At 38.7% G+C, this 13,301-nt stretch overlaps 1 protein-coding gene across 1 annotated transcript; it reads left to right on the top strand.

Annotated features, from left to right (window-relative positions):
- Positions 1-1,204: 1,204 nt before the first annotated feature.
- On the top strand, positions 1,205-12,455 carry GMII (golgi alpha-mannosidase II). The gene is made up of 4 exons (XM_010273783.3): positions 1,205-1,925; positions 2,543-2,692; positions 4,406-4,438; positions 9,185-12,455. The coding sequence occupies exons 1-4, from the start codon at positions 1,368-1,370 to the stop codon at positions 11,921-11,923; spliced, it is 3,480 nt and encodes a 1,159-aa protein (XP_010272085.1). The 5' UTR covers positions 1,205-1,367; the 3' UTR covers positions 11,924-12,455.
- The last annotated feature ends 846 nt before the right edge of the window (positions 12,456-13,301 follow it).

The raw sequence follows: 13,301 nt of genomic DNA, 5'->3' as shown, positions 1-13,301 counted from the left end.
GGCCAATCATTCGGGTTGAACGGTTAGACTGTTCGAACCAATAACTGAACTCCTGACCGGTTTAATCAACAGTTCATTTTTAAAAACCATAGTGCAAATATATACAAAATATAAGATTTTTTACTCTACAAATTTGTATTTATACTCCTTCCAAACTGAGCCTGTAAAATAAAAGTTTAGGAATAAGAACCTGAACAATAATGCGATAATGAACTTTGTACACGTGTCCGGTGCATCAAACATGTCTTCCTACGATATAATAGGATCCTAGAAATTAAATTGAATCTGAACAGTGACAATTCGTGGCAGAGCTGGGGGTGGCAAAGGAGAGCTAAAGCCTACTTATATTTTGATCCCCAATCCATCTTATTAGCTTGTGGCCCCTTATTCATGTCTCATAGTTTTTGGCCCCTTCAAACCACTCATGAGCCTTTTTTTTTCCTTGGTGCCAAACAATCAATGTTAACGTTAATGGTGGAAGCACATCAAATTACAATAACAGGTAAAAAAGACAATATATCAATATATCATTATACATTTCTAATTTACAAAAAGAATTACCATGTTATAATTACTTTCATCACCATTATTATTACTACGTATAACATTTATCTTTTTTGGGTATTTGGTGCCATGCACCTCCATTAATAACTTTCCCCTTATCCTTTTTTCCCGAAGTACTGGATTCGGAACAAACCAGCTAACACGGGTCAACGTTTTATATGTATAAAGTACACGTACACATTTATCAGTGTAATGTAGACACTAATTAACAAGAGAGGGGGACTTTTCTTATTTGTAAATGAACGGTATGATTTGCAATGAGATAAATAGGAAAATATTCGATGATCAAGTGGTAGCAAAAACAGAGTTGATATCAAATATGTTCCAACCTTCTACCAATTTGATCTAACACTCCATATCTCATCACGAGACTGTGGCAAGTGATCCGGACTCAGTTAAAACGCGTAAACAAGCTGATAATTGACCACGTGGCAAGTAAAACTCATCTTACGGTCCTAAGACCCAAGATTTTGCCTGACCCCTGCTGCACTCACGTTCTATCTCTGCAGAAAAATATCTTAAAGAAAGAAAGGGGCATTGTTGTCATTGGATAATTAGAGGGAGTCGAACATCTATTTCCGGTACACTTTTCTAACGAGGCCGTTAAAGCATAAATGCTCATTTTCTTTCCTTCGAAGCTGCTCCAACCCAATCAAAAGAGGAAAGAAAATAGAAAAATAAAAATAAAAGGAAAAGCCAGAAAGGGAGAGGAAGACTAGCTTAAAGTCAGTGTGGAGGAGGTTAGAGAGACAGAAGACTGTACATGCAGCTGAACCAGCACCGGTGCTGATACTTGAACTTCGATGGCCTTCTTCAACACCAGCAGCAACCGGCGGGGGAGTTCGTTAAACTCTTTGCTCCCGCTGTCGAGCCCTAAACCAAAGCTTCCCAGGAAGTCAAGGAGAAGAAGCTCTCTCCGAGATCTCATTTTCGCTAACTTCTTTACAATCGGTCTCTCGATCTCTCTTATCTTCTTCATAGCCGCCGTCCTTCGCTATGGTATCCCAAGACCCCTATCTTCTCACTTTAAGCCCAGGAATTATCGTTTCCCCAAACCCAGAAAACCTGCTTATCGGAAACCCGCTTTGCCCAACATCCCAAGTGAATTCGCTTCTGGCGCTATTGTCGATATTACGACGAAGGATCTGTACGATAAGATCCAATTCTTGGATATCGATGGAGGACCATGGAAGCAAGGCTGGAGGGTCACTTACAAAGGAAATGAGTGGGATTCTGAGAAATTGAAGGTTTTTGTGGTTCCTCATTCTCATAATGATCCCGGTTGGAAGATGACTGTCGAGGAGTACTATGAACTGCAGTCGCGCCGTATATTGGATACTATTGTTGACGCTCTTTCCAAGGTAAATGCGAATTTAACTCTATATGTTAATGTAACAGGCAAAACCTTTTCAATGATTTGTCTTATAACAGATCATTGGATCGAAATGAAATGAAATGAAATGTTCTATAACGGATCGAAGTACTCTTTAGATTACTGTAGCGGGCAACTGTTTTCCATCTAATTTCTGCTACTCTTAATGAATTGTCTTATAACTGATTAATCAAGCATAATTAGTGTAACGTGCAACTAATTTTTGATATAGATCTTTCATTTCATGTGGTCCTGGAATCGCTTTTAACTACATTTTAATTTGGGTGTTTTCTTGAATAATTAGATTGGAATTGGTGAATCTAAGTACTATCATTTTTTATTCCTTTTACATTTTTTCCTGTCGACTCAGATTTATGTGATTGTGAGACCATCCTAATTATGCCCCTTGCCGGGTTTTCTAATGCAGAGAAATTGATATGATAAAAGTGGAATACTTTGCAGGATTGATGCAATAGTTTGTAGTCACTGATTGTTGAAATGGAATCAATGTTGTCGGTGTCTTTTGATTTTTCAATAAAGGACATGTTCAAAGAAGGCATACTGAGTTTTTAGGTTTCTGAAGATTGTTTTAATTTGGATTTGTAGGATGACCGCCGGAAATTTATATGGGAAGAGATGTCATATTTGGAGAGATGGTGGAAGGATGCCTCACAAGAGAAAAGGGAAGCATTCATCAATTTAGTCAAGAATGGACAGTTAGAAATTGTTGGAGGTGGCTGGGTTATGAACGATGAGGTAACCATATACATGTTATCATACTTAAATATGATAATTTTTTGCTCTTAGATTTGTCTCTCTCGTATGGTGGTTTAGATCATAACTAGTTCCGTGCATTTTCTGATTAATTAATCTGCTTCTCTTCAACCCATGCCTTATCCCAACTATATGGGGTCTGCTACATAAATCCTGTTTCGCCACTCTGTTTTATTTTCTATTCTCTTTTTCTATTATCAAAAGAAAAAAAAAGCCACTGTTCAACCTATTCTGCATCCTGCTGATGTCATATCTATTTTGATCTCAATGCATCCTAATCCTAACTCAGAAGCAAGGACTGATGTAAAAAAAGCCTCAGGAGCAAGGATGTTTTAAAAGTTTTAAAATACTTCTGTGTTGATGTATCGAAGTGTATTTGGGTACACCAATACTGATATAATTGGGTGTATTATATTGATATTATTAATCCCTGCTCAGAAGATAAGAAGCAATGGTGCCTACATAGGTGTTGCCACCTCTGGACTCAAGCCCAAAACTCAAGTTGCTGGCATGCTATGCTAAAATTATGAGTTGGGAGGCCTGGTCCGAGCACATCTACTGGGAAAGGGGTTAGAGTTTTTTTTTTTTTTTTTGATAATTAGAAAGGGATTAAGGTTTAAAACTGCAACCTAGTTTGTCACCTCAACTATACTTTTGCAAGTTCAACTATGACCAAAAGGAGGAACCAAATAGTTACTGGTTGCTGTTTAATAGGCCTTGCAATGACCAATCTTTAGTGAAGATCTGTGAAACAATAAGAAATATTGACTGCGTCTTTCATCTTATTGTCCTCTTCATAGATGTATAATTAGTGTAAAAGACTCATGGTTCTTATAAGAGGAATTCAATTTGTTTCCTAGCAGGCTTCTTCACTAAATCCTGGTTCCTCTGTTTATGGATCAATACATTTAGGCCCAATTTGTTTCACCATAAGATACACAAAAAATTTTCAATCCAACAAATGTCACTTATGTTTCTTGACTTTCTTCCTTCTGCTCCTTTTACATAGAAAAAACTGCAGCCTTATCTAAAATTCTTATCCTGGTGTCCCGATTAATAGGATCACAGTGGAGGATCATAGTGGAGTCAATACCATCAGAACCATAACCAGTGGAGTCATTTGGTGCTATTGATCTTCTTCCTGTGATTATCTACTAACAAAGTAACGAACCTTTGAAATAGTAATTTTTTTTTTTGGAAAAGGTAAAGTAATTTTATTCAACTCAAAAAACATACAAGCTGGGATCAGACCCAGAAGGGTTAGTTCTTCAGTTTTTCTTCTCAGCACCATTAGAGTACTAAAATTAACATCACAATGCTTTGTGAGTTTTGCTGAAAACCTATTGTAGATAAGTGATATAATTATATAAAGCTAGGCACATTTTCCATTAATTGTTAGAACTCTACGGTGAAGTTTTTCTAAGTTTGCAACTAATTGCTTAGGTGCTTTTTCTTTTCCCAACTCAGTTAGATATAACCACCCCAACTTAGTAATTGGCTGTTCTGGCTATGGTACTGTGCAACTTAATATTATCGGCATTTTTAAGGAATAATATCTGTATTCTTTAACAATGTATTTGCATATAAGGAGGAAAGTAGGTTTTCACTACCCTTGGATATGCAGTTAATTATGTGTCCTAAAATATTTTCTTCAAGGAAGTTTATCGTGTTTAATATGTGTGTTCTCTTTTGCAGGCTAATTCACATTACTTTGCCATCATTGAGCAGGTATCTTTGAAGAGCTTTCCAATCTGGTTTTTTAATGGCTAATTGTTTCAAAATTCATTACATGACCATTTCAAGTGGCCAAGCTATGGATTTTGATCCCTCTCTATTGATGGCTTGTGGTGTTGAATTAGATAGCAAGTTCTATTCTAATTGGCACATTTGGCAATTGGTGTGAATGCATCTGATAGAATATAATGAATTATAGAGTGCATGCGGAGAAGTTAATTATTATATGCAAAAATAAATTATCCATATTATACAAAATAAGTATTGATGTTATTATGCCTTTCTTTTTTTCCTTTTGGGAGGGGGTAGTTTGGGTTCAAAGGTGAATGTGGACCAGTGCCATCATAACGTGTTACATGAGTAATCCCTCATCTTTTTGATCAATAACTCACAAATTTTTTTAATTGAAGAAGAAATAGATACAGCGATACAGAATTAGGGGAGATAAGCTTTCTTAACTCACCCACCCAAAGACAACAAACAAAGATAAGAAACTACAAGATATCGCAAAACAATGAGTAGTCCACATTCCTTGGGGTTGTTTTTGTTCCCTCTTTTATAATGAAATTATACTTTACCTTTTCCCAAAAAAGTGTTACACAAGCAGCAGCTAAAACAATGGTTGAGAGAGACATGGGAGTCATTGAGCAAATGAGCAGAAGTCTCTGACATTTGATGCTGAGATTGGGGAGACAGATGGTTTGTTCTGGAAAGGATGTGCTGGCTGGTTTGGAGGGTGTAATCTCTGTTTTGCTAAACTGTAACAAAAGGGGGTTGAGGAGTTGTAGCCAGGGAATCTAGAGGAATGGGAAAGGAAAGAGGTGGTGTTCAGTCAAAGTATAAGTTATGGGGGTGTGTTCGAGTCTGTGCTGATGTGTTTTCATTTTCTTATTGGACTGGGGAATTTGCTGTTTCCTTAGGCTTTTTCTTATTGGAAGCTATGATACCTGCCATAGTTTTCAATTCACCAAGGTGTTACCTAGGCAATGGATTTTTTAAGTAAAAAACATATATCCTAGGGTAGTTCCCTAGGTTCCATAACCATACTTCCTTAATAATTATCCTTACTTTATTGATAAAAAAAATTATCCATAATTTTCATAAGAAAAGTATAAACTTCATGTTAGAGTATAGAAAATCAATGTATTCACAAGAAGAAAAAGAAGAAAGAAAAGAAAATTAAAAAATATAGGGGCTGAATCCCTATTTTTGTTATAGGAATAAAGAAAAGAGAAGGTGGAAGAAAAAATTTTAAGTTCTTCTGTACTTATTGGTTCAGGTTTTGGAGTTTTTGAGGTTCAATACAGTATTGGTTCAGGTTTTGAAGTCTTTGAGGTTCAATACAGTATTGGTTCAGGTTTTGAAGTCTTTGAGGTTCAATACAGCATTTACAATGTATGTGTTGATTAAACCCTAAAAAATAAGAAAATAAAAAAAAAATTAGTACATATACACACAAATGAATATTTTAGTTTAATAATGTCTATTTTATAATTATTTATAAAAAATGTCTATTTTATAATTATAATCTCAACAAATTAAGAATATAAAAGTATTTTACTTATAACAAAATGTACAAAACTGCTTGACGATTAGGCAAGGTGAGCCTCCCAGGGCGCCTTTTCGCCTAGGCATTGCCTTGGCAACTATGATACCTGCATGCCTAGTGTACTGGTGTTGGACATCAAGGTTCAAAGTATCAATATACCTGAGACGCATAAACCTGCATATTGGGTGTTTTGGCTGACCGTAACTTTTTTAGCCCCCCCCCCCCCCCCCCCCCCCCCCCCCAAAAAAAAAGGGGGTCAAGGGTTGGGCTTAGGCCTGCCTACCCTCTGAAACTGGTTAGAGTTGGAGAATCAGTAGCCTGCTGATACAATATGTATCGGCTGATATGTTGCGAAATTTTGATCCTTGTACATGAAACCAACCAGATATTGGATGACCACTTGTAGATTTACTCTATAGCATTAACACTTTCAAAATATGTAAAAATGGTATGTTTTAATAAATTATACTGTAAAAGAATCTGCAAATGTAAATTTGGCAGGACATAATCCTTGATAAATGACATTGAGAATCAAAAAACTAGATATAAAAGCATGACATTTATAAGCATATTGCATGGGTATCATATCCATGCTCGGGATTTTAGGAAATTGAGAATCATGTCCCCATTTCCAATATTCATGTTCAAATCTGTACTTGGGTATCATAGGTTAGCTCTTGAGGTGGTTGGCTGTGGTATTGAACAGAACAGGATTCATGTGGCTGATCCCATATAGAAAGGCTTAGATGATGTTGATGGACAGCCTGAATAAGTGGGAAATAATGAAATATACGAGTATCATGAAATCTGATTTTTTTTGTAACAACATAAAAATAAATTTTATTAGAAGAAAAAGATTGAGTACATCTAATTTAGGTGTTGAGGCAGCACCCAGAATTACAACTATTGATAGACACTCAAGGGAGCTACATTTAGCATTTCTAACACTGCTAAATATTTTCTCCTACTTTTGATCCTGAAATCTGAGCAAATTCTGGTAACACCAGCACCCAGTCCACTACTGTTCTGCTAACATCTGCCAACACTCTTTCAATACTTCAAAACTTATCTTAAAAAAAATCTTCCATTCCTCTCTTTTCAAATTCCCCAACAGATTGCAAACCGAAAGCAACTCCAGCAAATTGTATCCTTTTTGCTTAGTTCAGATTAGCTGAATGTGATGGCTGTGGAACCAATGATAATACCCCACGTCAGTTATAAAATACATGGGGCCCACAGTGAAAGGTTGAATTATTGTGGGCCCATGTATTTTATGTCTGGCGTGGGGTGTTACCATTGGTTGCACAGCCTGCCGAACAGCTATTGTGTTCAGCTAATCCTATCTTCTTTTTGCTACTCTGAAACTCAGCCAACTTGAGAAAATCTCCCCTGAAGAACTAGGCTGACAATATCTAACCCCAAAGAGAGCTGAAAGAAGTGCCAACAAAAATCAGCCACCTTGCATGAAATGAACAAATGATATTCCTCTGCCTCTTCACACTTGTAGCACATACTAGTGAATCCTCTGTGCTTTAAATGATTAGCAATTAAGATTCTATCCATGGCCATGAATTGAATGACCAACTGTCTGTTTGAGAAATGGCTTATGGAAAATTTGAAGGAATGCTATTTTCCTACAAGCTATTCACTTTCTGGAAAATGTGCCACTTTAATGCAATCAAATGTTGTAAAATAGCATATTCTGGTCAGATCATTTATTGTTTTTCATTTTTTGATCAATAATTAGTCACTTTATTGATTAATAAATAAAAGAATAAAGTTTGTTATCCTTCATTTTATGTATGACCAAATGGAAGCTGGATGAATATTGTTCATTAGATAATACTGTTGCACAGTGTTCATAGTTGTTTTAATTGACACTTTATTTTTTAAACAGTGTTGAAGCTTGGCATGTGATGTTTTGAAACCTTTCTATGCACATTTATGATGTCAAACTGCTGCAATATTGTGAATTATTTCTTTGGAGTTGTTCTTTTTTGAGAGAAAGTAACTGAAATTCATTAAGAAAAAAGAGGTACATGAGGAGATGTATAAACAGTCTAGGGGAAACCCCAGGAGATTACACAGGAGGTAGCCTAAACATCTAAGTTAGCACCAATCTTAGCTAAACCATCTGCTACAGAGTTTAGGTCCCTTGGAATCCAGATTTACATTCATGAGATCCAATAAATCCCTCTCCTCCAGAAAATGACTTAAGACTCCACGGCCCAGCCTCTTGCTCCCCTAACCATTTTAGGGTCCCTTTGGTTCATAGTCAGAACCGGAATTGAAATCCCTATCCCTTGGTATTGGAATCGGAATGGTCTATTCCCATAGTCTGTTTGGTTCGAACAGGAATTGGAATCAGCTGAAATGGGATTTCATTCCCAAGGGAGGGGGATGGTTAGGTTCCAAATGGTGATGCCCAAGCTGTTAACTAATCAAATCCCCATGAGGGCAGCTATCACTTCACCTTTAGTAAAGTCAGCAGTTCCAATGGCCTGCTATAAACCCAGCAGATGTTTCTCCTATCATCGCTTTAAGTCTTCTATACCAGCTACACTGGAGTTTCCTGAAGTACTTCCATCGAAGCTCAGAGTCATTCCTTCTTCCCGTCTAACAATTGGGCTTTGGGAAATAGGTGGGGGAGTTGGGGAAGAGAACAGGAAATTGTAAGTACTCTTATTGTCACTTACTGAGATGCCTTTGAACAGATCAGAACTGGAAGCCCACAAATTACAATAATAAGTAATGTGGGAAATTAACTCATCCTGAGATTTGGCCTTGTTATCAAACAAATGATTATTCTTTTCCTCCCAAACACCCCAAAGCACCGCATGCAGCACTGTTTGCCAATAAACCTTACCTCTTCTATTCAGACCTTTGCCTTGTCACTGTTGAAGACAATCCAACATATTATCCGGAGCGGTCCATCTGTAGCCAACTAGCTTAAGAAGTTGCTTTTAGGTGGTATGAGTTCAAAATTGATTTGAAAATTTGAAGATAGCTGTTGGATATCTGTATGTCTTGGATAATGTACCATGAAAAGTGGTGAAACACATAATGCATGATCTCACTGGTACTGGTCTCTAAGGAAATGTGCACCTTGTTTTTGAACCTTGTAAGGATCTAATATTGCTTCCTCTATTTAATATATCTTTAAGTTTTCTCTGTATACTTTTATGTGTCAGATGACAGAAGGCAATATGTGGTTAAATGACACCATTGGAGTTATTCCCAAGAATGCCTGGGCAATAGATCCATTTGGTTACTCAGCTACCATGGCATATTTGTTACGTCGTATGGGTTTTGAGAACATGCTTATACAGAGGACTCACTATGAGCTGAAGAAAGAACTTGCCCTGCACCAGAATTTGGAGTATATATGGCGACAGAGCTGGGATGCTGAGGAAACAACTGATATATTTGTTCATATGATGCCCTTTTATTCTTATGATATCCCACACACTTGTGGGCCTGAGCCTGCTATCTGTTGTCAGTTTGACTTTGCTCGAACACGTAGTTTTCTTTATGAACTTTGCCCGTGGGGGAGCCATCCTGTTGAAACTGACCAAAGCAATGTTCAGGAGAGAGCACTGCTGTTATTAGATCAGTACAAGAAAAAATCGACTTTATACAGAACAAATACACTTCTTGTTCCTCTTGGGGATGATTTTCGTTATATCAGCATTGATGAAGCGGAAGCTCAGTTCAGAAATTACCAGATGTTGTTTGATTATATCAATTCTAATCCCAGCTTAAATGCTGAAGCAAAATTTGGCACTCTTGAAGATTACTTCCAAACCCTTCGTGAGGAGGTAGAGAGAATAAATTATTCCCGTCCTGGAGAGGTTGGTTCTGCCCAGATTGGGGGGTTCCCCTCTCTGTCTGGTGATTTCTTTACATATGCTGATCGAGGAAAGGACTACTGGAGTGGCTACTATGTCTCTAGGCCCTTCTTTAAAGCTGTTGATCGAGTACTGGAACAGACTCTGCGTGCATCAGAAATGATGATGGCATTATTGCTAGGATATTGTCAGAGGTCACAGTGTGAAAAGTTCCCCACTAGCTTCTCCTACAAGTTGACAGCAGCAAGGAGGAATCTAGCTCTTTTTCAGCATCATGATGGTGTTACAGGTACTGCTAGAGATCATGTAGTTACAGACTATGGATCTCGCATGCATGCTTCTCTACAGGACCTGCAAGTTTTCATGTCTAAAGCTGTTGAAGTACTACTAGGGATCCGCCATGAGAAATCAGATCAAAATCCTTCCTTGTTTGAGTCAGAGCAGGTCCGATCAAGATATGATGCCCAGCCAGTCCATAGGGCAATCAGTGCTCCAGAAGGGAGTGCACAGTCGGTTGTCTTCTTTAATCCACTGGAGCAAACAAGGAATGAAATTGTGATGGTTATTGTTGATAGGCCGGATGTAACTGTACTAGATTCAAATTATTCGTGTGTGCAAAGCCAAGTCTCTCCAGAGTGGGAACACAACGAGGACAAGATTTTTACTGGGAGGCATCGATTGCATTGGCAAGCTTCTGTTCCTGCTATGGGGTTGCAAACCTATTATATTGCTAATGGGTTTGTTGGATGTGAAAAGGCTAAACCAGCCAAACTAAAAATGTTCACTTATTCTAAAAACTTACCTTGCCCTACTCCATATACTTGCACAAAACTAGATGGTGACACAGCAGAAATCCAGAACCGACATCAGATACTCACCTTTGATGTCAAGCTTGGTTTGTTGCAGAAAATTAGCTATGCAGATAGGTCCCAAACAGTAGTGGGAGAAGAAATAGGTATGTACTCAAGCTCGGGAGGGGCCTATATATTCAGACCCAATGGTGAGGCTCAACCTATTTGTCAAGCTGGAGGACAGGTTGTGATATCAGAGGGCCACCTGATGCAGGAATTTTACTCTTATCCAAAGACGACATGGGACAAAGCTCCAATCTCCCATAGCACCCGTGTCTATGATGGAGAGAGCACTATTCAGGAATTTGTCATAGAGAAGGAATACCATGTTGAGCTCCTTGGTTCGAACTTCAATGACAAAGAACTGATAGTTAGGTTCAGAACAGATCTTGACAATAAACGGGTTTTCTATTCTGATTTAAACGGTTTTCAGATGAGCCGGAGAGAGACTTGTGATAAAATCCCTCTGCAGGGAAATTACTACCCAATGCCTTCTCTTGCCTTCATGCAGGATTCAAGTGGTCAACGGTTCTCTGTCCACACACGACAATCTTTGGGTGTGGCAAGCCTTAAAAATGGTTGGCTTGAGATTATGATGGACCGCCGTTTAGTCACAGATGATGGGCGTGGTCTTGGACAAGGAGTGTTGGATAACCATCCAATGAATGTAATCTTTCATATCCTCAGGGACTCCAATATCTCATCTATTTCAAACAAAAATTCTACTTTCCTTCCATTCAATCCTTCCCTCCTCTCCCATTGTGTTGGAGCCCACCTGAACTACCCAATGCAGGCATTCATTGCTAAGAAACCACAGGAAGCATCTGTCCAGAAGCCACCAAGATCCTTCTCTCCTTTGGCAGCTCCCTTACCATGTGATGTGCACATTGTGAGCTTTAAAGTACCACAGCCCTTAAAATACTCCCAGCATCACATTGGGGACTCGAGATTTGTTTTAACCTTACAGAGGCGGCAGTGGGATTCTGCCTACTGTCGGAAGGGGAGATCCCAGTGTTCAAATATAGCTGAAGAACCTGTTAATCTGTTCTACATGTTCAAGGATCTTGCAGTCCTGAATGCAAGGGCAACTTCCTTAAATCTTTTACACGATGATACAGAAATGCTTGGGTACGTTGAGCAGTTTGGAGATGTTGCACAAGATGGGCATGTTCTCATATCTCCCATGGAAATACAAGCTTACAAACTAGAGTTGAGGCCCCAACAACAATGAGGTGATTGTCTCCTTTTTGCTGCTGATTGCCACCATTGGCGGAGTAACTTGCCGATTGACTGAAATGAGACCATTTCCCAACCTCGTGCAAGAAAGGTTACACTATTTCTTCCTTGTGCTGTACTAAGTTCAATTGAAGATCTCAGAGTTACCAGCTTTATTCCCCCTTTCATGGATTGTCTGAAGATGTAGGCTGCGAGTCTATTGTATAAATAGTGAGGCCTTGCCCAGAAGATTGGTAACAGACGATTCTTATGAAATGCATAAATTTTTTTTGGGGACCTAGTAAGAAGACTTTGCTGCTGCAAAAGGTTTGGGACACATCGGCAGTCGTACCTGCGGGAAATGTAGTAGGAAAATGACAACCTGTTTTTGCTAGTCCCTTCTTTTTCTTTGTTGAGCATTTTGTTTGATCCTGCGTACTTCAAACAGGAAGTCATGGAATAATATATATGCTGTAATTAGTAGTGTTTTGTTACACAGATAGATATGTGATATCAATGCTTTTCCTGAAGCATTTTATTCCTGGAAACGATCAACTGTCGAAAGGGCATGCATTTGCCTAAGAACGATGGTGCTTGTCCCAACCAGAGTAGTTCAATGCTAGGGGATTGTATTGTTGAAGAGGCTAGAGATATGACATTTACCTTGCAGTAGCGGTTCAATACTATGGTCTCGACTTGTTATGTGGTGGGTTTTATATATGCAGAGGTAAACGAAAGAGTGGCTAGACCAATTGTAGAAGACTAATGACCTCATCTCAACCTAAACCCGATCCAATTGTCAAACGGGATCCATGTCAGCTCTGCCCAGCTCATAACATCTTGCTCCGTGCCATCTCCATAGACCATGGTTTTTAAAAACGAACTGGTGACCGAACCGGTCAGGGGTCCGGTTACCAGTTCGAATGGTCCGACCATTCGACCTGAACAGTCAGCCCATTCTAACAAAAATAAAAAAATTTTAAAAAATCGGAAAACAGTCAACCATTTGAACAGTTAACCGATCGGTTCAGTGGTTTACTGACCAAAATCAACGGTTTTAGGAAAAAAACGGTTTTGGGGTGAAAACAGAACCGGTCAGGTGACTGGTTCCCGGTTTTTCTGGTCCGACCATCCGGTCTGGTTCGGTTTTAAAAACCATGCCATAGACTGGCAGTCTGACACCAGCTGCTAAAAGGAGATTAGGAGAGTGATCATGCTGGAAATCTTTAACTTTCTGTATCACTATATTGATGTGGCAAACACTAAAGCCAGTATAAGAAGGCTTCATTCAACTGTCGATGCTTGAAATTGGTCAAGCCCAGACCCTCCGTTAGAGATTTTAGCTCAGCTCACTAAACCCTAGAACTCAGCTCGGAGTAATCAAACTTGAGTCA

The sequence above is a fragment of the Nelumbo nucifera genome, chromosome 4, assembly GCF_055504915.1.
Source record: "Nelumbo nucifera cultivar China Antique chromosome 4, China Antique-T2T, whole genome shotgun sequence".
NCBI lineage: Eukaryota > Viridiplantae > Streptophyta > Magnoliopsida > Proteales > Nelumbonaceae > Nelumbo > Nelumbo nucifera.
Note: the sequence above shows the minus strand (reverse complement) of the source record. Positions and strands in the feature narration are given on the sequence as shown.

Coding starts and splice junctions, on each gene's coding strand:
- GMII (XM_010273783.3), top strand. CDS start 1,368: ATGGCCTTCTTCAACACCAGCAGCAACCGGCGGGGGAGTTCGTTAAAC. Junction 1,926..2,542: donor TTGTTGACGCTCTTTCCAAG/GTAAATGCGAAT, acceptor TTGGATTTGTAG/GATGACCGCCGGAAATTTAT. Junction 2,693..4,405: donor GCTGGGTTATGAACGATGAG/GTAACCATATAC, acceptor TCTCTTTTGCAG/GCTAATTCACATTACTTTGC.